Source organism: Nicotiana tomentosiformis, chromosome 8 (assembly GCF_000390325.3).
Source record: "Nicotiana tomentosiformis chromosome 8, ASM39032v3, whole genome shotgun sequence".
NCBI lineage: Eukaryota > Viridiplantae > Streptophyta > Magnoliopsida > Solanales > Solanaceae > Nicotiana > Nicotiana tomentosiformis.
This window is the reverse complement of record NC_090819.1, coordinates 128,383,644-128,404,879: the sequence shown is the minus strand read 5'-3', so window position 1 is coordinate 128,404,879 and position 21,236 is coordinate 128,383,644. Positions and strand designations below refer to the sequence as shown.

The window sequence follows — 21,236 nt, the reverse complement described above, 5'->3', positions numbered from 1 at the left end:
CAATTTCATTTTTTAGCTGCCAACTGAATTAACTACTTTTTCATTACGTGGCTTTAGCGTTAGCAAAAAATTTGCTTCTCCACTCGTTCTATGGAGTTTGTTCTAGTTAGTAGAAAGAAATAGCAAACCATGTTACTCATATTTTTTGTTTGTTTTCTATTGTTATAACTTTGGGAATTTAGAGATTGAAATCCTTGCTATTGATTTTCGAATGAAAAGGATTTCAAATCTCAATTCCCAGTTAGACTTGAAATAATAATCAAAAAGCAAAATGGCTTTTTCAGGAAGCCAACAGAAATGTAAAGCTTGTGAAAAAACTGTTTATATTGCAGAGATGATATCTACAAATGGTGTTGTTTATCATAATACATGTTTTAGGTGCAATCATTGCAACGGAAAGCTTGCAGTAAGATATTGTTTTTTTTTTTTTATGTCTTATGTATTTTCATTTACAATAATGACACTACTATATACTTGTACCAAATTGAAATAATTTAAACCGGTAACGTATATAGATCAATAAAGAACGAGAAATGAAAACAATTCTAGTCTCCTCCGTCTTTCGGGACTAACAAGGGGTAGTAGAGAAATATTCACTTGTTGTGACTACGCCTTTGGGATGATCTTAGGCCCTGACTCACTTTCTGTGGACGAACATTAGGGAGGAACTATTATGTTTTCGAGGTCAACATGGTGCTTTCGCTTCGTCCACCACTGCTCGTTTAGAAACTTCTCCCTAAGGCGGGGGACGCTCCCTTACTTACGTAATTTTTTTTGAAAATACAACGTGTATCTTTTATTTTTTTAATGGAGTCTTTCGTCTTATATGTAGTTCCTAATGATTTTATTATGTCAAATTTAAGCTTCTTATAATACATTTATGTTTAATTTTTTGGGATTACAGTTGAGCAATTATTCCACCCTAGATGGAGTTTTATATTGCAAGCCTCATTTTGAACAAATCCTCAAGGAGAAAGGAGGCGCCTCCTTGAAGCATTCTACATCTTGTTAGTCTTTTTAATTAAATCATTTCAAAAAGGCCAAAAAAAATATTCATTAATTTCCTAACCTAATTCTGTTTATTTTCCTTATTTCTTGAGCAGTGGGGAAGCAAAATGAACTGGTATGTATCATATATATTTACACGCGCTAATGTTTTTTATACGGGTAGCATTAGCAAATTCATCTCAAATATATACAAGATTATTAATCATATGTCATGTTTCATGTACCACGCCCTTTAATGTTTGTACATTATTAGGGCAAAATGAAATTTATTTGACAAATTCTACTCATTTTTCTCACTATTATTTTTATGTGACTAATCTTGTTCATTAATTAAATTAATCTTGTATACCTTTGTTATTGCAGAACAGAAGCCCTAGCAAAGTTTCGGCTCTCTTTTCTGGTACTCAAGATAAATGTGCCGCATGTAAAAAGACTGTTTACCCGTTAGAAAAGGTTAGTAATTTTTTATCCCAATTTCGAACTAACTAGTGTCAATAAATATGCAGTTCTTTTAATTCAAGAATCAGAGTTTGATATATACATAAGTGGGTTGCTAATAGGATTCAGGATCAAAATCTTAAGTATCACTTATGATATATATACACCTACGTTATTCGTTACTTCAAGTTCTATATTAAGGGTGTGTTTGGTACGAAGCAAAATGTTTTCTTGAAAAATGAGTGATTTTATCATTTATTTTTCCTTGTTTGGTTGGTGAGTGAAAAATATTTTTCGAAAAATATTTTCTAGTTGTCACACCCCGAATCATGGCCTGGGCGTAACACGGCACACGGTGCCTAACTGCATGTGGTGACCGAGCGAACCAACTGGATGGCTGGATCAACATGTGGTATAATTGTAAGCTGGATATAAACATGCAACATGCTGATATGCTAAAGAGTTTAACTAAAATATCATAAATATGGAAAATACTGAAAAGACTGCGAGTATAAACGAGTAGCCGACAAGGCTAACACATAAAAGCCTCCTAATATCTGACTGACTGGGCTATAGTCTACGAAACCTCTAAAGAATACTGAAATGCTAACTATTTACCGGGACAAGGTTCCCGATATACTTTATTAACTGAAATACTATAAAGACTGGAAAAAAGGGATAATGCCCCGAAAAACTAGGGCTCACAAATAGCTGATACGAAATACCCTAGCAAGCAGAGTCGTCAACCTGTAAATCGTTACATGCATCGCGAGATATAGGCCCCGGGCAAAAAGGGACGTCGGTACATTTGAATTGTACTAGTATGTAAAATAACTGAAACTGAACTGAAACTGAACTGTAACTGATAACTGAGAATTGATAAGGAAGTAAGGATATGAATACTCCCTCTTCTGAATGATGAACCACATTTTTATCTGAATATTAAACTGCGGCCTCTGGCCCAATACATATATGTGCACAAATTGCGGCCTCGGACCCAAGTATACGTATACATAATTGTGGCCTCGGGCCTAAAAATGCATAAAGCATAAACTGCGGCCTCAGGCCCAAAGATGCATAAAGTATAAACTGCGGCCTAAGACCCAAATACAGGTGTTCAACCTTCAGGGATTTAAAATCAGGAAATGAGAATCATACTGCAATACATGATACTGAAATATTGAATCATATTGAGTTACATGATTCTGCAATGTTGAATAGAACTAGACTTGAATGTGTATTCAAAATAAACTGATTTGTCATAACTGAGGCTTATAAGATATTGAATGAATTATGAACTATGCCATCTAGAGAATAAAAGTTCTACAACCATTCATATAACTGATGCATAATTACTTTATGAAGAATTCATAATAGTCATAAATAAAGTGACGTAGGGAGAATCATAAACATTCCCAAACGTAGAGAGTTAGCTTCACATACCTTAATTTCCTGCTCTTGAGCGTAATACAATGTTTGTCAACCCTTTTAACTTTAATCTATAGTAATACAAGTCAAAGGGATTCAATATTAGCAATAATACTCATATTTTGGTCACTTGGGCATTTTATCAAACACTTGGTAGGTATAAAGCTTCATAACCCTTATTAATGGTGTTTTTATACCCAATAACTTATTCTCTTGCTCCTAGATAAATTATAAAATTTCAAATGGTTATAATCAACATCATTCTACATCACTCATAAGATAAACAACACCCTTAATCAATAATCAACAATCAACAACCCAAACCTATAATTGTTCATGCTTTTCTGTCAAACCCATCAACTCATTTCTCATGAACTAGAGTCTATAATCATTAATCCAATATTATAATCAAGTAGAGGGTGAATATATTACTTTTTGACGTTCAATTCTCTTGAATTCGAGTCCTAGAGTTTCTTTTCTCAACAATGATGTCCCAATTGAATATCTAATGATTTGAAGGGTTTATCCATGTTAATAAGATGTTGAAGAATTGAAACTAACTTATAATCACCATTAGAACTCACCCTGGATGGTGGAGGGACCTTGGGAGAGGTTAGGTTCTCGAGAGCTTCACTTTCTAGAGCAAGTTTTTATTTTTTGGGGTGTGGGGGAAGAAGTTGGGCTTTTAAAATGACCCCTGGGTGCGCTCCCGCGCACCTAAACCCGCAGCAGGGCAGTAGCACTGCCACAAGTGTGAGGCCGCGCACGGGAGCATCCGGGCGCGCACTTAGGCGTGTATACTGTGCATTATCCAGTAAAATACATATAACAGTTTGCGCAGAGATTCGTTTGGGCTCCACAATATATCGTTGGAAAGCTATTTCAAATGGCTACAACTTCCATATTTTGAGTATTCCCAAATTCCTTACATATTTTCACGAAATTATGCTGGAATACAGACATTTCATAAACTTAGTTGATTTTATCGAATCTTATACACCTCACTCTCCATCTTGATTTTAAAACAAATTTTTCCACCCATACTCATCCCGATAGAACTTCACATGTCTAAAATATAATATTACTACTCATTTAACATGCCCACACCTAAGCCGAATTTACAGAGTGTTACATTATCTATTCATTGGGATCATTCGTCCTCGAATGATTGTCCTAACTGTAACCACGACTAACTCTGGACCTTAAACGGGTTTGATGGAAATATATGAACACTGAACTATCATGAACATATACATACTAAACTGAATAAATACAAGATTAGTGAATTGAATTGCTGAGACACTAAATTGAATGACTACTGAACTGATTGAATACTGAGTTGACTGAATACTGAAAGACATGGAGATTATAATATATGGTCTAAATGGAAAGGTTAATTACCTTCTACATTTTTCGTTTGCTCTTCAAAGAGATGGGGATATCTGGACTTCATGTCCTCTTCAGCTTCCGACGTAGCCTATTCAACCTTTTGATTCCTCCAACGCACTTTCACTGAAGCAATTTCCTTAGTTCTGAGCTTGCGGATTTGACGATCAAGAATAGCCACTTAAATTTCTTCATAAGTCATGCTATCTTTAACCCCTATAATCTCCGTAAGAACCACAAGAGACGAGTCTCCCATGAATTTCTTTAACATAAACACATGAAACACTGGGTGTACAGTAGCTAATTCTTGTGGCAATTCTAACTCATAAGACACCTGCCCGATCCTTCGCAAGATTCTATATGGACCAATATAGCGGGGACTAAGCTTCCCCTTCTTCCCAAATCTCATAACGCCTTTCATATGCGAAACTTTAAGAAACACCCAATCATCAACTTGGAACTCTAAGTCTCTACGCCGCACGTACGAATAGAACTTTTGGAGACTTTGAGCCGTCTTCAAATGCTCCTGAACCAAGTTTACTTTCTCCATAGATTGATAGACCAAATCGGGTCCTAACAACTCTGATTCGCCAAATTCTAACCAACCAATTGGTGATCTACACCTTCGCCCACACAGACCTTCGTACGGTGCCATCTTGATACTAGAATGGTAGCTGTTATTATAAGCAAACTTAATGAGGGGTAGATGATCTTTCCAATTACCTTTAAAATTGATAACACATGCCTTCAATATATCCGCAAGAGTCTGAATGGTGCGTTCTACCTAGCCATCTGTATGAGGATGAAATGATGTGTCGGGGTTCATTCTTGTGCCCAATCCTTTTTAAAAGGATTTCCAAAAGTTCGTTGTGAACTGAGAACCATGATCTGAGATGATGGACAAATGAGTCCCATGCAATCGGACAATTTCCTGGATATAAAACTTAGCATAATCCTCTGTTGAATCTGTAGTCTTCATGGGCAAGAAGTGAGCTGACTTAGTAAGTCGGTCTACAATCACTCAAATTGAATCATGCTTCAGAAACGAGCGAGGTAGACCTGTTATAAAGTCCATATTTATTATCTCCCATTTCCAAATGGGAATTTTTATACTCTGAGCCAAACCACAAGGTCTCTGGTGTTCGGCTTTCACCTGCTGACAATTTGGACACTTAGCCACAAAATGTGCTACGTTTATTTTCATATCGTTCCACTAATAAATCTCCTTAAGATCATGATACAACTTTGTGGAACCTGAGTGAATAGAATACTTGGAATTGTGGGCTTCTGACATAATCCACTCTCTGATCCCATCTACGTTTGGAATGCATAGTCTGTTTTGTACCTAAAAGTACCATCATCTCCCCCTTGTTAAAAAGTCGTAGTCTTGTGTTTTTGAATCCCCTCATTCAGCTGCAATAAGTAGGGATCACTAAACTACTTCTCCTTCACTTCGGCTACTAAGAAGGATTCAACCCTATTTTGAAGAACACTACCACCATCTTTGAAGTCCAAAAGTCAAACTCCTAGACTTGTTAAGCGGTGGACATCCTCCGTCATAGTTCGCTTCTCTGCTTCAACATGAGCTAAGCTTCCCATAGAACGCCGACTGAGAGCATCGACTACAACATTTGCTTTCCCCAGATGATAGAGGATATCAACATCATAATCTTTGAGCAATTCTAGCCACCTTCTCTGACGTAGATTCAATTATCTTTGGTTGAAGATGTACTAGAGACTCTAGTGATCTGTGAAAATGTCAACATGCACCCCATACAAATAATGGCGCCATATCTTAAGAGCAAATACCACAACTACTAACTTAAGATCATGATTCGAATAATTCTTCTCATGAGCCTTGAGTTGTATCGATGCGTAGGCTATGACTTTACCATGCTGCATTAACACACACCCATGAACAACCCCTGGAGTGTCATAATAAACAACAAACCATTCAGTTCCTTCTGGTTGTGTCAAAACTGGCGCTAAAGTCAACCTCTTCTTTAACTCCTCAAAACTTTTCTCGCAAGTGTACGACCACTAAAACTTGACCTTTTTCTGAGTCAATCTAGTCAAAGGGGACGAGATAGAGGAAACTCCTTCTACGAAACGCCTGTAATAGCCTGCTAGACCTAAGAAACTTCTTATATCGGATACTGAAGTGGGTCTAGGCCAATTCTTCACTGCCTCTATTTTCTGAATGTCCACCTTCACGCCTTCGCCTGAGATGACATGGCCCAAAAACGCTACTGATTTCAACCAAAATTCACACTTAGAAAATTTTGTATATAGCTTGTGATCATGTAGTGTCTGAAACACAATTTTGAGATATTTTGCATGGTCAGTCTTGCTATGGGAATAAATCAAGATATCATCAATAAACACAATAGCGAACAAATCAAGATAAGGTTTGAAGACCGTATTCATAAGGTCCATGAAAGTTACTGGTGCATTCGTTAAACCAAACGACATTACCAAAAATTCGAAATGCCTATAACGAGTCTTGAAAGTTTTTTTTGGAACATCAACTTCCTTAACCTTCAACTAATGGTACCCCTATATGAGGTAAATCTTGGACTAACACTGGGCACCCTGAAGTTGATCGAATAAATCATCTATTCTAGGAAGAGGGTACTTGTTCTTGATGGTGACTTTATTCAACTGATGATAGTCAATGCACATACGCAAAGACGCATCCTCCTTTCGAACAAACAAGACCGGTACGCCCCAATGTGAGACACTTGGCCTTATAAATCCCTTATCTAGAAGATCTTTCAACTGGACTTTTAGCTCTTTCAACTATGCTAGAGCCATTCTATAAGGCGGAATAGATATCGGCTCAGTGCCGGGGAGTAGATCAATTACAAAGTCAATCTCTCTATCGGGAGGGACTATAGGAAGATCTTCGGGAAATACTTCTGGGAACTCAATTACAATTGGTACTGACTGGAGAGTGGGAATTTGAGCATTTGCATCCCTAAATCGAACCAGGTGATAGATATACCGTGTAAAAATCATCTTTTTGGCTTTAAGGTAGGAAATAAACCTATCCCAAGGTGCTTGCATCACCCTTCCATTCTAAGACTGGTTTACCGGGAAATTTCGAAACTTACTATTTTGGTTCTACAACCCACTGTGGCGTAACATGACTCTAAACAATACATGCCCATGATTACATCGAAGTCTACCATCTCTAATTCTACTAAGTCTGCTACAGTAAGGCGATGATACACTTTGACTGGACATCCATTATAGATACGTCTAGCTATAACTGATTCTCCAATTGGAGTGGACACTTCAAAGGGTTCACATAATTTTTCTGGTTATATCCCAAATTTCTTAGCAATATATGGGGTTACATAAGATATCGGATCCATAAGAGCGTAAACATCAAAGGTGAAGACTGTTAGCATACCTGTGACAACATCTCCATGAGCCTCTGTATCCTAACGACCTGCCAGCGCATACAAGAGGTTCCGACCACCGCCCGTATTATCGGACTTTCCTACACCACGCCCTTGTTGGGCCTGAGAGTTCTGAGGGGTTGCTGAATTAGTGGACTGAGCTACTTTGCCTCCATTATTCTGCCTTGCTGATGGACAATCCCTCAAGAAGTGGGCTTGCTGACCACACCCAAAGCAACCATCTGTACCTGATCGACACACCATGGGTGCCTCTTACCATACGTGTTGCAAACAGGTAAACCAGGGACTCTATAGTCCACACCAGCCTCTGATTGTGAGCATGCTGCTCTGAAATTATGGTTTTTCTTGTTAAACATGGACCTCTGAATTGGTGCACTAGCTGAAGATGGAGCGGGTCCTGATTTTGATTTCGTGAAGAACTGGTGATTGCCACCTGCTTGAGATCCCCCATGGCTAAAATTTCCTACAAACATAGCTCTCTTATTGAATTCCCTGTCCTTCTCTCTTTGTAGCCGCTCTTCTTCCTTCAACCTGTCTTCGTTCCCTTGAACAAAGGCAATTATCTTAGTAATGGTCATGGAATTGTTCTGAGCAGCTATATTAATATCAGCAAACAAATCATCTGAAAGCCCCAACACAAACCGCCTAACTCTGGACCTCATATCACATACCATTTCCGGAGCATACTTGTCACGACCCAAACCGATGAGCCGCGACGGGCACCCGGTACCTTACTCAATCGAGTACCAACATAACATATCTTTTCGTATCATACTATCATAGATAACTGAGCCAGAGAGGCTGCTGTGAGATAAGTTGAATACAACATGAAATACCAACTTATACATAAGACATACGAGCCTATAAGACCAATGTGATCCATTATATACTTAAAACATAGGCAGACAAGGCCGTACAAGTATCCATATACGTGACATCTGTCTACAAGCCTCTAAGAGTACATAAATATCATAAATATCGGGACAGAGCCCCGCCATACCAATCAACATATGTCCTAATCATACTGACCAAATAGCAACTCCGGAGCAAATGGAGCATACCAACATCTTCCGCTGAGCTGATAGCCTATATGGAGGACTCTCGACCTGTTTATCGGGACCTGCGGGCATGAAACGTAGTGTCCGAGACAAAAGAGATGTCAGTACAAATAATGTACCGAGTATGTAATGAATGAAAATCAGTAAATAATAGACATGAGAGAAACATGGAGTAAAAGACTCGACATGTACGACTGCATAGCTCTGTGGATCATTTCATTTTTATAATATCATGCATATGCATATAAAAGTCATACCATGCATAGGTATATGCGTTCATAACATCATCAAGCCTCTGAGGGCATTCCATCATATCATTTCGGCCACTGTGGGCAAATCATCAACGTATATCAGCTGATCAGGTGGTGGTGCGTATATAACACCGTAACCTTTTCCCATATCTCATATATATATATATATATATACGCGTATATAATGCCGTGTGGTCATGGGTCAATGTACATGTATAAATGAATGCAATGCATGAGAAGTACGTCAATAAAATCTATCGGAACGTCATAACATCATTATACCTCTGATTAATATCATGAAACAAACTTTATCAACTTACGTATTTTCTGAGACCCATGAATAGACGATAAAATAATAAGACATATGGGAATTCAAGAACATAAGCATCTCTAATACTTCTATGAATAGAGTCATTTATGGAATTTGTGCATTTGCTCGTTTCGTTCGTGTGTATAGATCATACCAAAAAGAAAGAAGGGATAGCCTTAACATACCTGGAGTAGGGAAAAATTTGTATGATATTCTTGAGAAAGGTTGCACTGTACTCCCTTAGAATCGCTAAATCTCATGTTGCTTAAGATGCTAAGAAATCTCGTTGGAATTTTTGTTTCAACAAATCTTGTGGAAGTCTCATTGGATTGAGGTTGCTAATGTTGGAATCTTTGTAGGAATTGTTGAAGACGTTATGAATTCCCTTCATATATTCTCACATCTGTTTTGCAATCTTTGTAATAGGAAAAACACTATAAGATCACTTACTTGCATATCTCAAAGCCAAATGAAGCCAAAAATGCCAAACTTCTATGTATGACTTTACACATAAGTGTATTGTGTATAACACCTTAGTTGGCCACTTTTCAATCTAGGTGTATTAGTCACTTAATTTGAAGGAGGGGGGCTGCCACGTAGTGGAAATAAATCCTTATCCAACAATTCCCTAATTAATTAGGTAATATCCCACTATCCAATAATTAATTAATTATCTCAAATTACTTAAAATACTACCCGCTTTTAACATACCTTATATACTATATTATCATGGTCATGTGGTATCTTGTATGAAATTAGTCCATAAATATCGGGTATTATAGCCCGGATCATATTTTATCCCAAATTATCAAATTTCGACGAAATTCATTTTCTTTGATTCGTTTACCCTTTCACCTTCACGAATTTACTCATCATTTGTTTGAAATTACATAATACTTATAATCTCCAAATAATCTTGTCCTTGAACTGATGTCAATTATCTTACGACAAATTTAACGTACAATACTACAGGGTGTAACATCGTCGTAACAAATTACTGCGGAGCGTAACATCGTCGTAAGATATTACTGCGGAGCGTAACATCGTCATAATAAATTACTGCAGATCGTAATATCATTCCCCCTTTAGAACATTCATCCTCGAATGTTGACTGATGCACTTATCATTTTGATATCCTGTGTCTTCCGAATACTTTAGTATTCTCTCCTTTCCATCTAGGCAATTGTTCTGTGAATAAATCCAAAGGCCAAGGCATTCCCCCTCTAGGCCTCTTTCTCATACCACGACATGTGGTCGGAATCCTTCCAATCTCGTAACTATTGCTACCTTATATCATGTATGACTTTATCCTTGTACTGCGCCTATGCGACTCTTCTATCCTTTTTCCTCCAGCTTTTAGCCAATCTATAGGCCTCATTTTGTGAAAATATATAAAATTATGACAAGCTGTCCTTCTGGGCGTCTATGGCTTTACTACATCTAAGTAGGTCCCCCATTGTTACTGAGGTCTGCTACCAAACTCCAGGTTACTCTCATTGTTTATCCCATATATATAAATCTAAGTCTTTTAATGCTTCCTCATTACTATTCATCTTAAGTATGACGGCCTGATCTCATCTTATACTGTTGAACTTTTATCCATCTATTGTTGATTCACCTTAATGTTGACCCATCATCTACCACTGATAACTTGACCTCTTATGTAACACTGCCGCTAGGGCTCACGTCTCATCGGGGACATCTAGAGTAATTAGATTGATCCACCTAGGGGTGATACTATACTTCAATAACCGTACTTTATAGTATCCCAATGCGATTCACCTTACCTGGCTACCCATACAATTCATGAAATCCTCTTCAAGTCATTACTCAATCGAAGGCCCAAACGTCATCCTTTATCTATCGCAATCACACCCTCATTCTACTATCAGGGCAACATTCCATATTTTCTAAATGCTACTAGTCTTAGACTACTTTGAGTTCATTCACGCTATACTGAGCTTTCTATAACTTAGAGAAACCATCATCTCTCTTTTTTTCACTAGGCTTAATCCAGAGGACTTATCCATTCTCGTCACCTTCTCACTCGCCCTTTCTCATCCTTACTCTTGTCATAAAACTTTGTCACTTTACTATACTTTAGCTTGCAACCTATACGTATCTATTTATACTATTCGCAACCTTCCTTCAACTTTCTTGCACCATAGATTTCCTTATGGTATTCTGGAACATCAAGCGAGATATCACATCGTCTCTAACTCTTCTTTACTCTCTTGGCTAGATCTCTCGGTACCTAGAAACCATAGGCTAGAAGATATGCTACTGACGATGCCACTATTATTCTTGGATACTGAATCTCCGTGCTTTTAGCCTTTTATCCGAAGTATGGACTATTCATAACCTTCTGCATTTGAGTATTTCGTATGTTGTTCACCTTTACCTTACTACCTTAAAATCTTGCATCGTATCTTCTATCTCTTTCATGACCTTGCTTTCACACATGTATAATTCACATCCACAATTTGAAGCTTTATTATAATACTTGCACCTCTGGTGCATACACAATCCGGTGGGAGCTTCATACTGACTTCTTATGAGGCTGGTACTTTTCTAATTGGATTTATCGTAGAGCCGCTATAGAATATGGTTGTTGTACTATCTCTCTTGTACCTCTGATATTAAGAGTGATTCTGCAGTGTCCTCAATCATGATTTCTATAATTTTCTGGGTCCAATAATCAGACTCGTGATTTACTTGGTTGACGTATCTCTTTAGTTTCCTATTCTTTATGATCAGCCTTTATGTAGGCTTAAGCTATCTTTCGATCTGCGACTCCTGGTATTAGTGATTACTTTAGCCTTTTATGGGCGCTGTGGAATATCCATGATACAATCTTCTAATAATTCAATCCTTTGTCTATGATCTGGGCTCAATTCTTTCTTTTAACTTATACCAGAGTTTTCCACGGCTGTATGATTGTCAACATATATGCTGCATGAATAATAATTTGAAATCTTGAGTGCAATCATAATGTAACTAACTCTGGATTATCGATCGAATAATTCCTTTTGTTCCTTCTCAGCTTTCTTTAAATGTAAGCAATTTCTTTTCCTGGTCTTTTCTGCCGCCTTGTTGCATGCATACTTAGCTTATCTTAGTTCCCATGTATGCCGAAGTTTTTGTGCAACTCATATGATCTCGAATCCTACTTTTGGTTTTTACTTCCCAGTTCATTAGCCACGGTAGGTGCCATTTTCTTATTTTCTCATTCATTGTAGTACTTAGGGAGGACCCTCTCACTCTTATAAAGCTGCGAGCTTATCACATCGTATACTTGGACGGAATTTTTGATGCTCTACCCCGCTTATAATTATCCGTAGTTACTTATTTTTACGCCCTTGTGCTTGTAGGGTTGCTTCTGAACTAATATTTTGACTGTCTTCCCAGTGGGACTCTATTTTATTTACCTTTAACTACTCCAACTCCTATCTGAATATATCTCAAGGATCACGATGTCGTATCTGCGAGACTGAATTACTATGTTGGGGTTCACTATATTTATCTTGCACGATCTGTTAATTTGTCTATAACCTCTTGTCTAGCCATAACTAGACTCTTCCTGAATCAACTACTAACTGCTCGTTGGTCCATTCCCATATTAATATTCTGCGTAATCTTTCTTGGGTTATTTTCTTTGACTTAACTTACGTCTCGCACTGGCTCCTTATCTATTAATAACATCTCGGGCATGAATCCTTACTTCCTCTCCTTGACGTCATGTTTGCATAATGTCCTGGAATCGTTGCATATCTGTAGGATTTTAATGAGTGCAATCTCATCCCTTTCTCATTTTTTATAGCATTCTCCCTTTACCATTCTGTAGTTACTAAAATGACTTAATTCTGACTTAATGCCACATTACACCATATTCCCCCTTTAGGGTAGCACTAAGATTTAGTGCTACGATGATCTATGTATAGATATTTTACCTTCTCATCTTTGGCATCTTTTCACATCATCGATGATCCTTACTAGTCTCGCGATAATCCTTCTATACCAAGGATAACGAAATTCCTCACTCGCGAGGGTAGCACTTAGTGTAACTGGCACATACAGTCCCTTAAGCTTAACTTTACTCACATTGCTTGCTTTAGAGAAGCGTCTTCCTGAATAACCATTCTCTGAATTTTTCATGAATCTCCTCCTATTGTCCATTCTATTATCGCCGGAACGAAATCTGAAATTCTCACGATACGAATTATTATCAAATCACTCAGTCTCTAATTCATGTTTAGTTTATCTTGTTCACCAGTCTATACTGATTTCTGTTACTCTGGGGTCTAACTTTTTCTTCTGGTAGTCGCGTTAGAGTCACAAACTTATTTTTCAAAATGAGGATATGACTTTATGGCCTATATTCTTTTGTTGTCTCAAGGCTTGTCATCTCTCGTCTTTTTCTTCACTTGACTATAGACTCTATAATACTGTCATCGTTTTGATCTAATGTTGTCATCCATGTATCATATCTTATTCATAATGCTTCATTATCTCTCTTCTTATTTCCCTGCTAATATTTATGTCTATCACTTTATTCTGAAAACTCGAACAAGACATTATTTTGCTTTTAGCTCCCCTTGCTCCATCCATTGGCTCTTCAGGTTGCCTAACATTCTCTCTTTACTAGGGACGGGAGCCATACTAAGGTAATATTTATCCCTTCAGGATTCCAATGCCTATCTATCTTTGAACATTCTAGTATTCATATCTAGATGTACTATTCTAGAGGGCATCATCTGAGTGTCTCAAGAGATCTATTAGCACGTTTGCAATATCCTTCGGAAATGTCAATTAACGCAAATAATCCATTCACCATTTTGGGTTACCCTAACCCCAGCTAGATCCTGATATCTTGCCTTCTCTTATACTACTTCTGCTAGCTCCAACAGGGCATAACTGAGATCGGTGCGGCCAATTGTACATACCTCTGTTATTGTTGAAGGTAACTCAAAAGGCTTATATTCCTCAGTCTGAATTATACATATTGATAATATTCATTAGTTGGGTAACTCATACCCTTTTTCACCTTGCTTCTTTTACTTGTTGAAACTTATATCTACCTCCTGAATCTCTCATTTCTTTTCACCATTTGGGTAGACATTTTTACCTTAAGGCTCCTTATCATGAAGCTTACACACATGTTCTGCTGAAAACATCACATTTACTCATCATAAGCATCATGAAAAATCGAGTTCCTCTGACTCAACTCTTCCACAACTATATCTCTTAACAACCGTCTTTTTGGATGTAGGCATTGTCGTATTATGAATAAGATAGAGTTTAGAAAATTGAGTTATTCAACTGATCTCTACCACACGATCTAGAGTAAGAAGAAAGAGTGACAGTCTTAAATGCCCTGTAGCCTCCTACTTATAAGTGTGGTGCATAACATACCCATAAACAAGACTCTACTAGACACAACTTGTAGACTCCCTAGGACAGAACTGCTCTGATACCACTTTTGTGATGACCCAAATCGATGGGATGCGACGGGCACCCGATACCTTACCCAACCGAGTACCAACATAACGTATCTCTTTGTATCATACTATCATAGATAACTGAGCCGGAGAGGCTGCCGTGAGATAAGTTGAATACAACATGAAATGCCAACTTATACATAAGACATACGAGCCTATAAGACCAATGTGATCCATTATATACTTAAAACATAGGCCGATAAGGCCGTACAAGTATCCATATACGTGACATCTGTCTACAAGCCTCTAAGAGTACATAAATATCATAAAGATCGGGACAGATCCCCGCCATACCAATCAATATATGTCCTAATCATACTGACCAAATAGCAACTCCGGAGCAAATGGAGCATACCAACATCTTTCGCTGAGCTGATAGCCTATTTGGAGGACTCTTGACCTGTCTATCGGGACCTGTGGGCATAAAACGTAGCGTCCCAAACAAAAGGGACATCAGTACAAATAATGTACCGAGTATGTAATGAATGAAAATTAGTAAATAATAGACATGAGAGAAACATGGAGTAAAAGACTCGACATGTACGCCTGCATAGCTTTGTGAATCATTTCATTTTTATAATGTCATGCATATGCATATAAATGCCATACCATGCATAGGTATATGCGTTCATAACATCATCAAGCCTCTGAGGGCATCCCATCATATCATTTCGGCCACTGTGGGCAAATCATCAACGTATACCAGTTGATCAGGTGGTGGTGCGTATATAACGTCGTAACCTTTTCCCATATCCCATATATATATATATATATATATATATATATATATATATATATATATATATATATATATATATATATATATACGCGTATATAACGCCGTCTGGTCATGGGTCAATGTACATGTATAAATGAATGCAATGCATGAGAAGTACGTCAATAAAATCTCTCAGAATGTCTTAACACCATTATACCTCTGATTAATATCATGAAACAAACTTTATCAATTTACGTATTTTCTGAGACCCATGAACAGACGATATAATAATAAAACATATGGGAATTCAAGAACATAGGCATCTCTAATACTTCTATGAATAGAGTCAATTATGGAATTTGTGCATTTGCTCGTTTCATTCGTGTCACATAGATCATACCAAAAAGAAAAAAAAGGATAACCTTAACATACCTGGAGTAGGAAAAAATTCGTACAATATTCTTGAGAAAGGTTGCACCGTATTCCCTTAGAATCGTAAAATCTCACGTTGCTTAAGATGCTAAGAAATCTCGTTGGAATTTTTGTTTCAAGAAATCTTGTGGAAGTCTCATTGGATTGAGGTTGCTAACGTTGGAATCTTTGTAGGAATTGTTGAAGACGTTATGAATTCCCTTCATATATTCTCACATCTGTTTTGCAATCTTTGTAATAGGAAGAACACTATAAGATCACTTACTTGCATATCTTAAGGCCAAATGAAGCCAAAAATGCCAAACTTCTATGTATGACTTTAGACGTAAGTGTCTTGTGTATAACACCTTAGTTGGCCACTTTTCAATCTAGGTGTATGAGTCACTTAATTTGAAGGAGGGGAGCTGCCACGTAGTGGAAATAAATCCTTATCTAATAATTCCCTAATTAATTAGGTAATATCCCACTATCCAATAATTAACAAAATTATCTCAAATTATTTAAAATACTACCCGCTTTTAATATACCTTATACACCATACTATCATGGTCATGTGGTACCTTGTATGGCACTAGTCTATAAATACCGGGTATTATAGCTCAGATCATATTTTATCCTAAATTATCAAATTTTGACGAAATTCGTTTTCTTTGATTCGTTTACCCTTTCACCTTCACGAATTTACTCATCATTTGTTTGAAATTGCATAATACTTATAATCTCCAAATAATCTTGTCCTTGAACTGATGTCAATTATCTTACGGCAAATTCAACGTACAATATTACATGGTGTAATATCGTCGTAACAAATTACTGCATATCGTAACATCGTCGTAAAAAATTACTGTGGAGCGTAACATCGTCGTAATAAATTACTGCAGAGCATAACATCATCGTAATAATGCTAGGCGTAACAATACTTGGCCAGAGAGACTAAGTTGAGGTAGTACTCATTCTGTTTGAGTCTCTCAAACTCTAAATCCTTAGCTTCCAAGACCTTAATGGGTAGAAAATGCTCAAGAAACGTATATACAAACTCATTCCAAGTCGCAGGAGCCGCATCTTCCCCTTGGGACTCTTCCCATGTTTCGTACCAAGTGTTAGCAACATCCTTCAGCTGGTACGCAACAAGCTCTTCTGCCTCAGTGTCTGTAGCATGCATCACTCGAAATATCCTCTGAACATCATCAATGAAGTTTTGCGGATCCTCATCCTTTTTGGACCCTGTGAAAACTGGAGGTTTCATGTTGAGGAATTCTCTAGACCTGGAACTACCCGTTTCATCAACAACAATTGCTCCCTGCCTTTGAGCATGAGTAGCAATGATCTGGGTGAACAACTGGATAGCTCCCATGACATTCATGTCTGAAGCACTGGGGACTGAGCCCGATGCAACTCCCTCGCTCGGAGTGTCCTCCTCTTGAGTAGCATTAGTCGTAGCCCCCTGGTTAGTAGTTGAGGACCTCTTGGTGTACTTTCTTTTTGCAGGCATTTTTCTGAAATATGCAATTCGCACGAGTTAGAAGGATTCCTGAGAGCATAGCTCTAACTGCACGATCTAGAGTATGAAAGAAATGAAATAATCCTAGATGTCTTGGTGGTCGACTGTTTACACGTGTGGTGCACACACACACACATAAAACTGACCCCACTGGATACGACTTCATAGACTCCCTAAGACTCTGAACCTAGGCACTGATACCAAGCTTTGTCATGCCCCGAACCATGGCATGGGCGTAACACGACATTCGGTGCCTAACTGCATGTGGTGACTGAGCGAACCAACTAGATGGCTGGATCAATGTGTGGTATAACTGTAAGCTGAACATAAACATGCAACATGCTGATCTGCTAAAGAGTCTGACTAAAATATCATAAATGCAGAAGATACTGAATAGTCTTAAAGTATAAACGAGTAGCCGACAAGGCTAACACATAAAAGCCTACTAATATCTGACTGACTGGGCTATAGTCTACGAAACCTCTAAAGAACACTGAAATGCTAATTATTTATCGGGACAAGTTCCCCGATATACCTTATTAACTGAAATAGTATAAAAACTGGAAAAAGAGAGGGATAATTCCATGAAAGACTGGGCTCACCAATAACTGATATGATATGTCCTAGCAAGCAGAGTCGTCAACTTGTAAATTATTACCTGCATCGCGAGATGCAGGCCCCAGGCGAAAAGGGACGTCAGTACATTTGAATTGTACTGGTATGTAAAACAACTGAAAGAAAGATCTGTAAATACTGAAACTAAAACTAAAACTGAACTGATAACTGATAATTGAGAATTGATAAGGAAGTAAGGATATGAATACTCCCTCTTCTGAATGATGAACCACATATTTATCTGAATATTAAAGTGCGGCCTCGGGCCTAATATATATATGTGCACAAACTCTGGCCTCGAGTCCAAGTATACATATACATAACTGCGGCCTCATGCCTAAAAATGCATAAAGCATAAACTGCGGCCTCAAGCCCAAAGATGCATAAGGCATAAACTGTGGCCTTAAGCCCAAATACATGTGTTCAACATTCTAGGATTTCAAATCAAGAAATGAGAATCATACTGCAATACATGATACTGAAATACCGAATCATATTGAGTTACATGATATTGGAATGTTGAATAGAATTAAATTGGGACATGTATTCATAATAAACTGATCTGTCATAACTGAGGCTTATAAGATATTGAATGAATTATGAACTATGCCATCTAGAGAATAGAAGTTCTACAACCATTCATGGAACTGAGGTATAATTACTTTATGAGGAATTCGTAATAGTCATAAAGAATGAGATGTAGGGAGAATCATAAATATTCCCAAATGTAGAGAGTTAGCCTCACATATAACATTACTACTCATTTAACACATCCACGGACGAATTTACGGGGTGTTACACTAGTATTTAGTTAAAGAATATAAAATACGTATAGGAAAATATTTTTTTATGCTAGTCTCCCCGACCCACATTCCCCAAAATCCTCATATTTCTTGTACTCCTTCCTCTCCCCCTCCCCCAACTCTATTTTCTTTAAGAATTTAATTATTCTTTTTAAAATTCACACAAACTCAAAGGAACTAATGTGCTACTTTACTTTTTCACACAAGAATAACATTGAAATTTGAGTTCGATAATTAAAACAAAAATACTTCATTTTGTTGAATAAAAGAAAATACTTTTTCTACATCATGAAAAAAAAAGTACTCGTTTTGTTAAAATGAAAGAAAATACTTTTTATACATCATGGAAAAAAAGTACGCGTTTCACTGAAATGAAAGAAAATACTTTTACTAAATCACGAAAAGAATATATTCATTTTATTAAAAAAAAAATAAGTACTCTATCTACAACATTAATAATAATAGTTTTATTTAGGGTGAGTGGTGGGTGAGGTTGGGGTGGGGGAGTGTGGTTGGGGTTAGGGTGGTTTGGGGGTGGTGTGGGTTGGTGGGAATGTAGAATAGTGGAGAAGGTTAAAAATGAGTTTTGAAAAATGAGTTCACAAGGAAAATGTGTTCCGAAACATTTAAGCTAACCAAACATTAAAAAATTAAAAAATATTTTTCGAAAAATATTTTCGGTCATTTCAAACACACCCTAAGTCTTATTTTTTATTTATAAACTATTGCAGACATTTAAACTCACGTAGGTTTATGCTAAATTAACAACACAATCCAAAAATAGCATGCAATATTTCTTAATTTACTATGTATGTAATTGAAAATATTTATTTCAATTAGTTGATTAATTCTTTTACAAGGATATTAACCTTATATTATTATTTTTCTCAAATACTTTTTGTTTCCTCAAAAATGAGTTTTATTACTGTTGCGCTTGTGCTTTCCTTGAGCCGAGGGTTTACTGAAAATTGCATTTCTACTTCCACAAGGTAAGGGCAATGTATGCATATACACATACTAGGGGTGGCAAACGGGCGGGTCAGGTCAGATATGGGACGAGTCGAAAACGGATAATGAAAAAACGGATAAATTATTCGACCCGACACATATTTAATATGGATAAAAAACGGATAAACTTACCCATATTATCCATGGCTTCATGAATATGATCACTTTTAGAAGAATTTCTAGTCTCTCAAACTTGAGGAACCCCCAATTTGAGTTTTTACAAATGTAAAGTTAAATTAATTAGTTATCCATTTTCTAAATGGATAATATGCATGGTTCTTATCCATATTTGACCCGTTTTTAAAAAGTTCATTATCCAACCTCTTTTTAGTGAATAATATGAGTGATTAACTGTTTTATTTTAACCATTTGCCCCCCTATACACTACCTTCCCCAGAACCAGTATATGTGATTACACTGGATATGTTATTGTTGTTGTTGTTTTTCATACCTTCGACCATAGTAGTAATGGATGAAGTAGTGGCTCTCCAATTGCTTACTTAAAATTTTGAATCCGCCTCCGAGTAAATTCTTTTTATTCAAAAAATTAACACATGCAGGTGACAGTGGATGGTGAAATGTACCACAAGTTATGTTTCAAATGTGCACATGGAGGTTGCAAACTTACAACATCATCTTATGCTGCATTTGATGGAAGACTTTACTGCAAACCTCATTTCTCTCAATTATTCAAAGAAAAAGGTTCCTACAACCATCTCAGTAAAACTGCTTCAATTAAGAAAAATGAAGGTCAAACCAATGAACAAGAAGGCTCTAGTACTACTGCTGAAGAACCAATTAAACCAGAGGAGACACAAGATCAGTCATAAGAATGATATACCTAGTTTGCAACATTTTTTATCCATCGTTCGACAAAAATTGTTTTTCCTTTTTTTTAAGCTCCATAATATCTTCGTATGTTTTTATTTAATTTTCAAATTATCCTTCACTCTTTCTGTGTGTTTTGGGAGTTTTAGAGCAACAGTAAAACTATCTACGTGTGACATACAAGTACGAGTTCGAACCGTGAAAGCAACCACTAGTGCTTACATTAGGATATGTTGTCTATATCATACCCCTTGAGATGTGGTCCTTCTCCAAATACTGCATGAATACGAAATACTTTGTGCACTATGCTGCCATATTTACTCCTTGCGTTTTCTTACAATTTCACTTGAACAACATGCATCTATATATGCATCACTCAAATTGTAGCTATGTTGGAATGACGGAATAAATATGATGAGAGAGAATTATTGGTAGGTCACTTGTTGACATTGATGATTAAGAGGCAGACAGGGGCGCGACTCGACATAATTGAGGGACTAAAACATAACTAAAATTAGACGCCCAAATT

General features: G+C 37.1%; 1 protein-coding gene across 1 annotated transcript; it reads left to right on the top strand.

Moving 5' to 3' along the window:
- Positions 1 to 142: 142 nt before the first annotated feature.
- On the top strand, positions 143 to 20,832 carry LOC104117719 (LIM domain-containing protein WLIM2b-like). The gene is made up of 5 exons (XM_070182783.1): positions 143 to 406; positions 905 to 1,007; positions 1,104 to 1,123; positions 1,372 to 1,461; positions 20,440 to 20,832. Exons 1-5 carry the CDS (start codon positions 272 to 274, stop codon positions 20,707 to 20,709), a joined length of 618 nt encoding a protein of 205 aa, XP_070038884.1. The 5' UTR covers positions 143 to 271; the 3' UTR covers positions 20,710 to 20,832.
- The last annotated feature ends 404 nt before the right edge of the window (positions 20,833 to 21,236 follow it).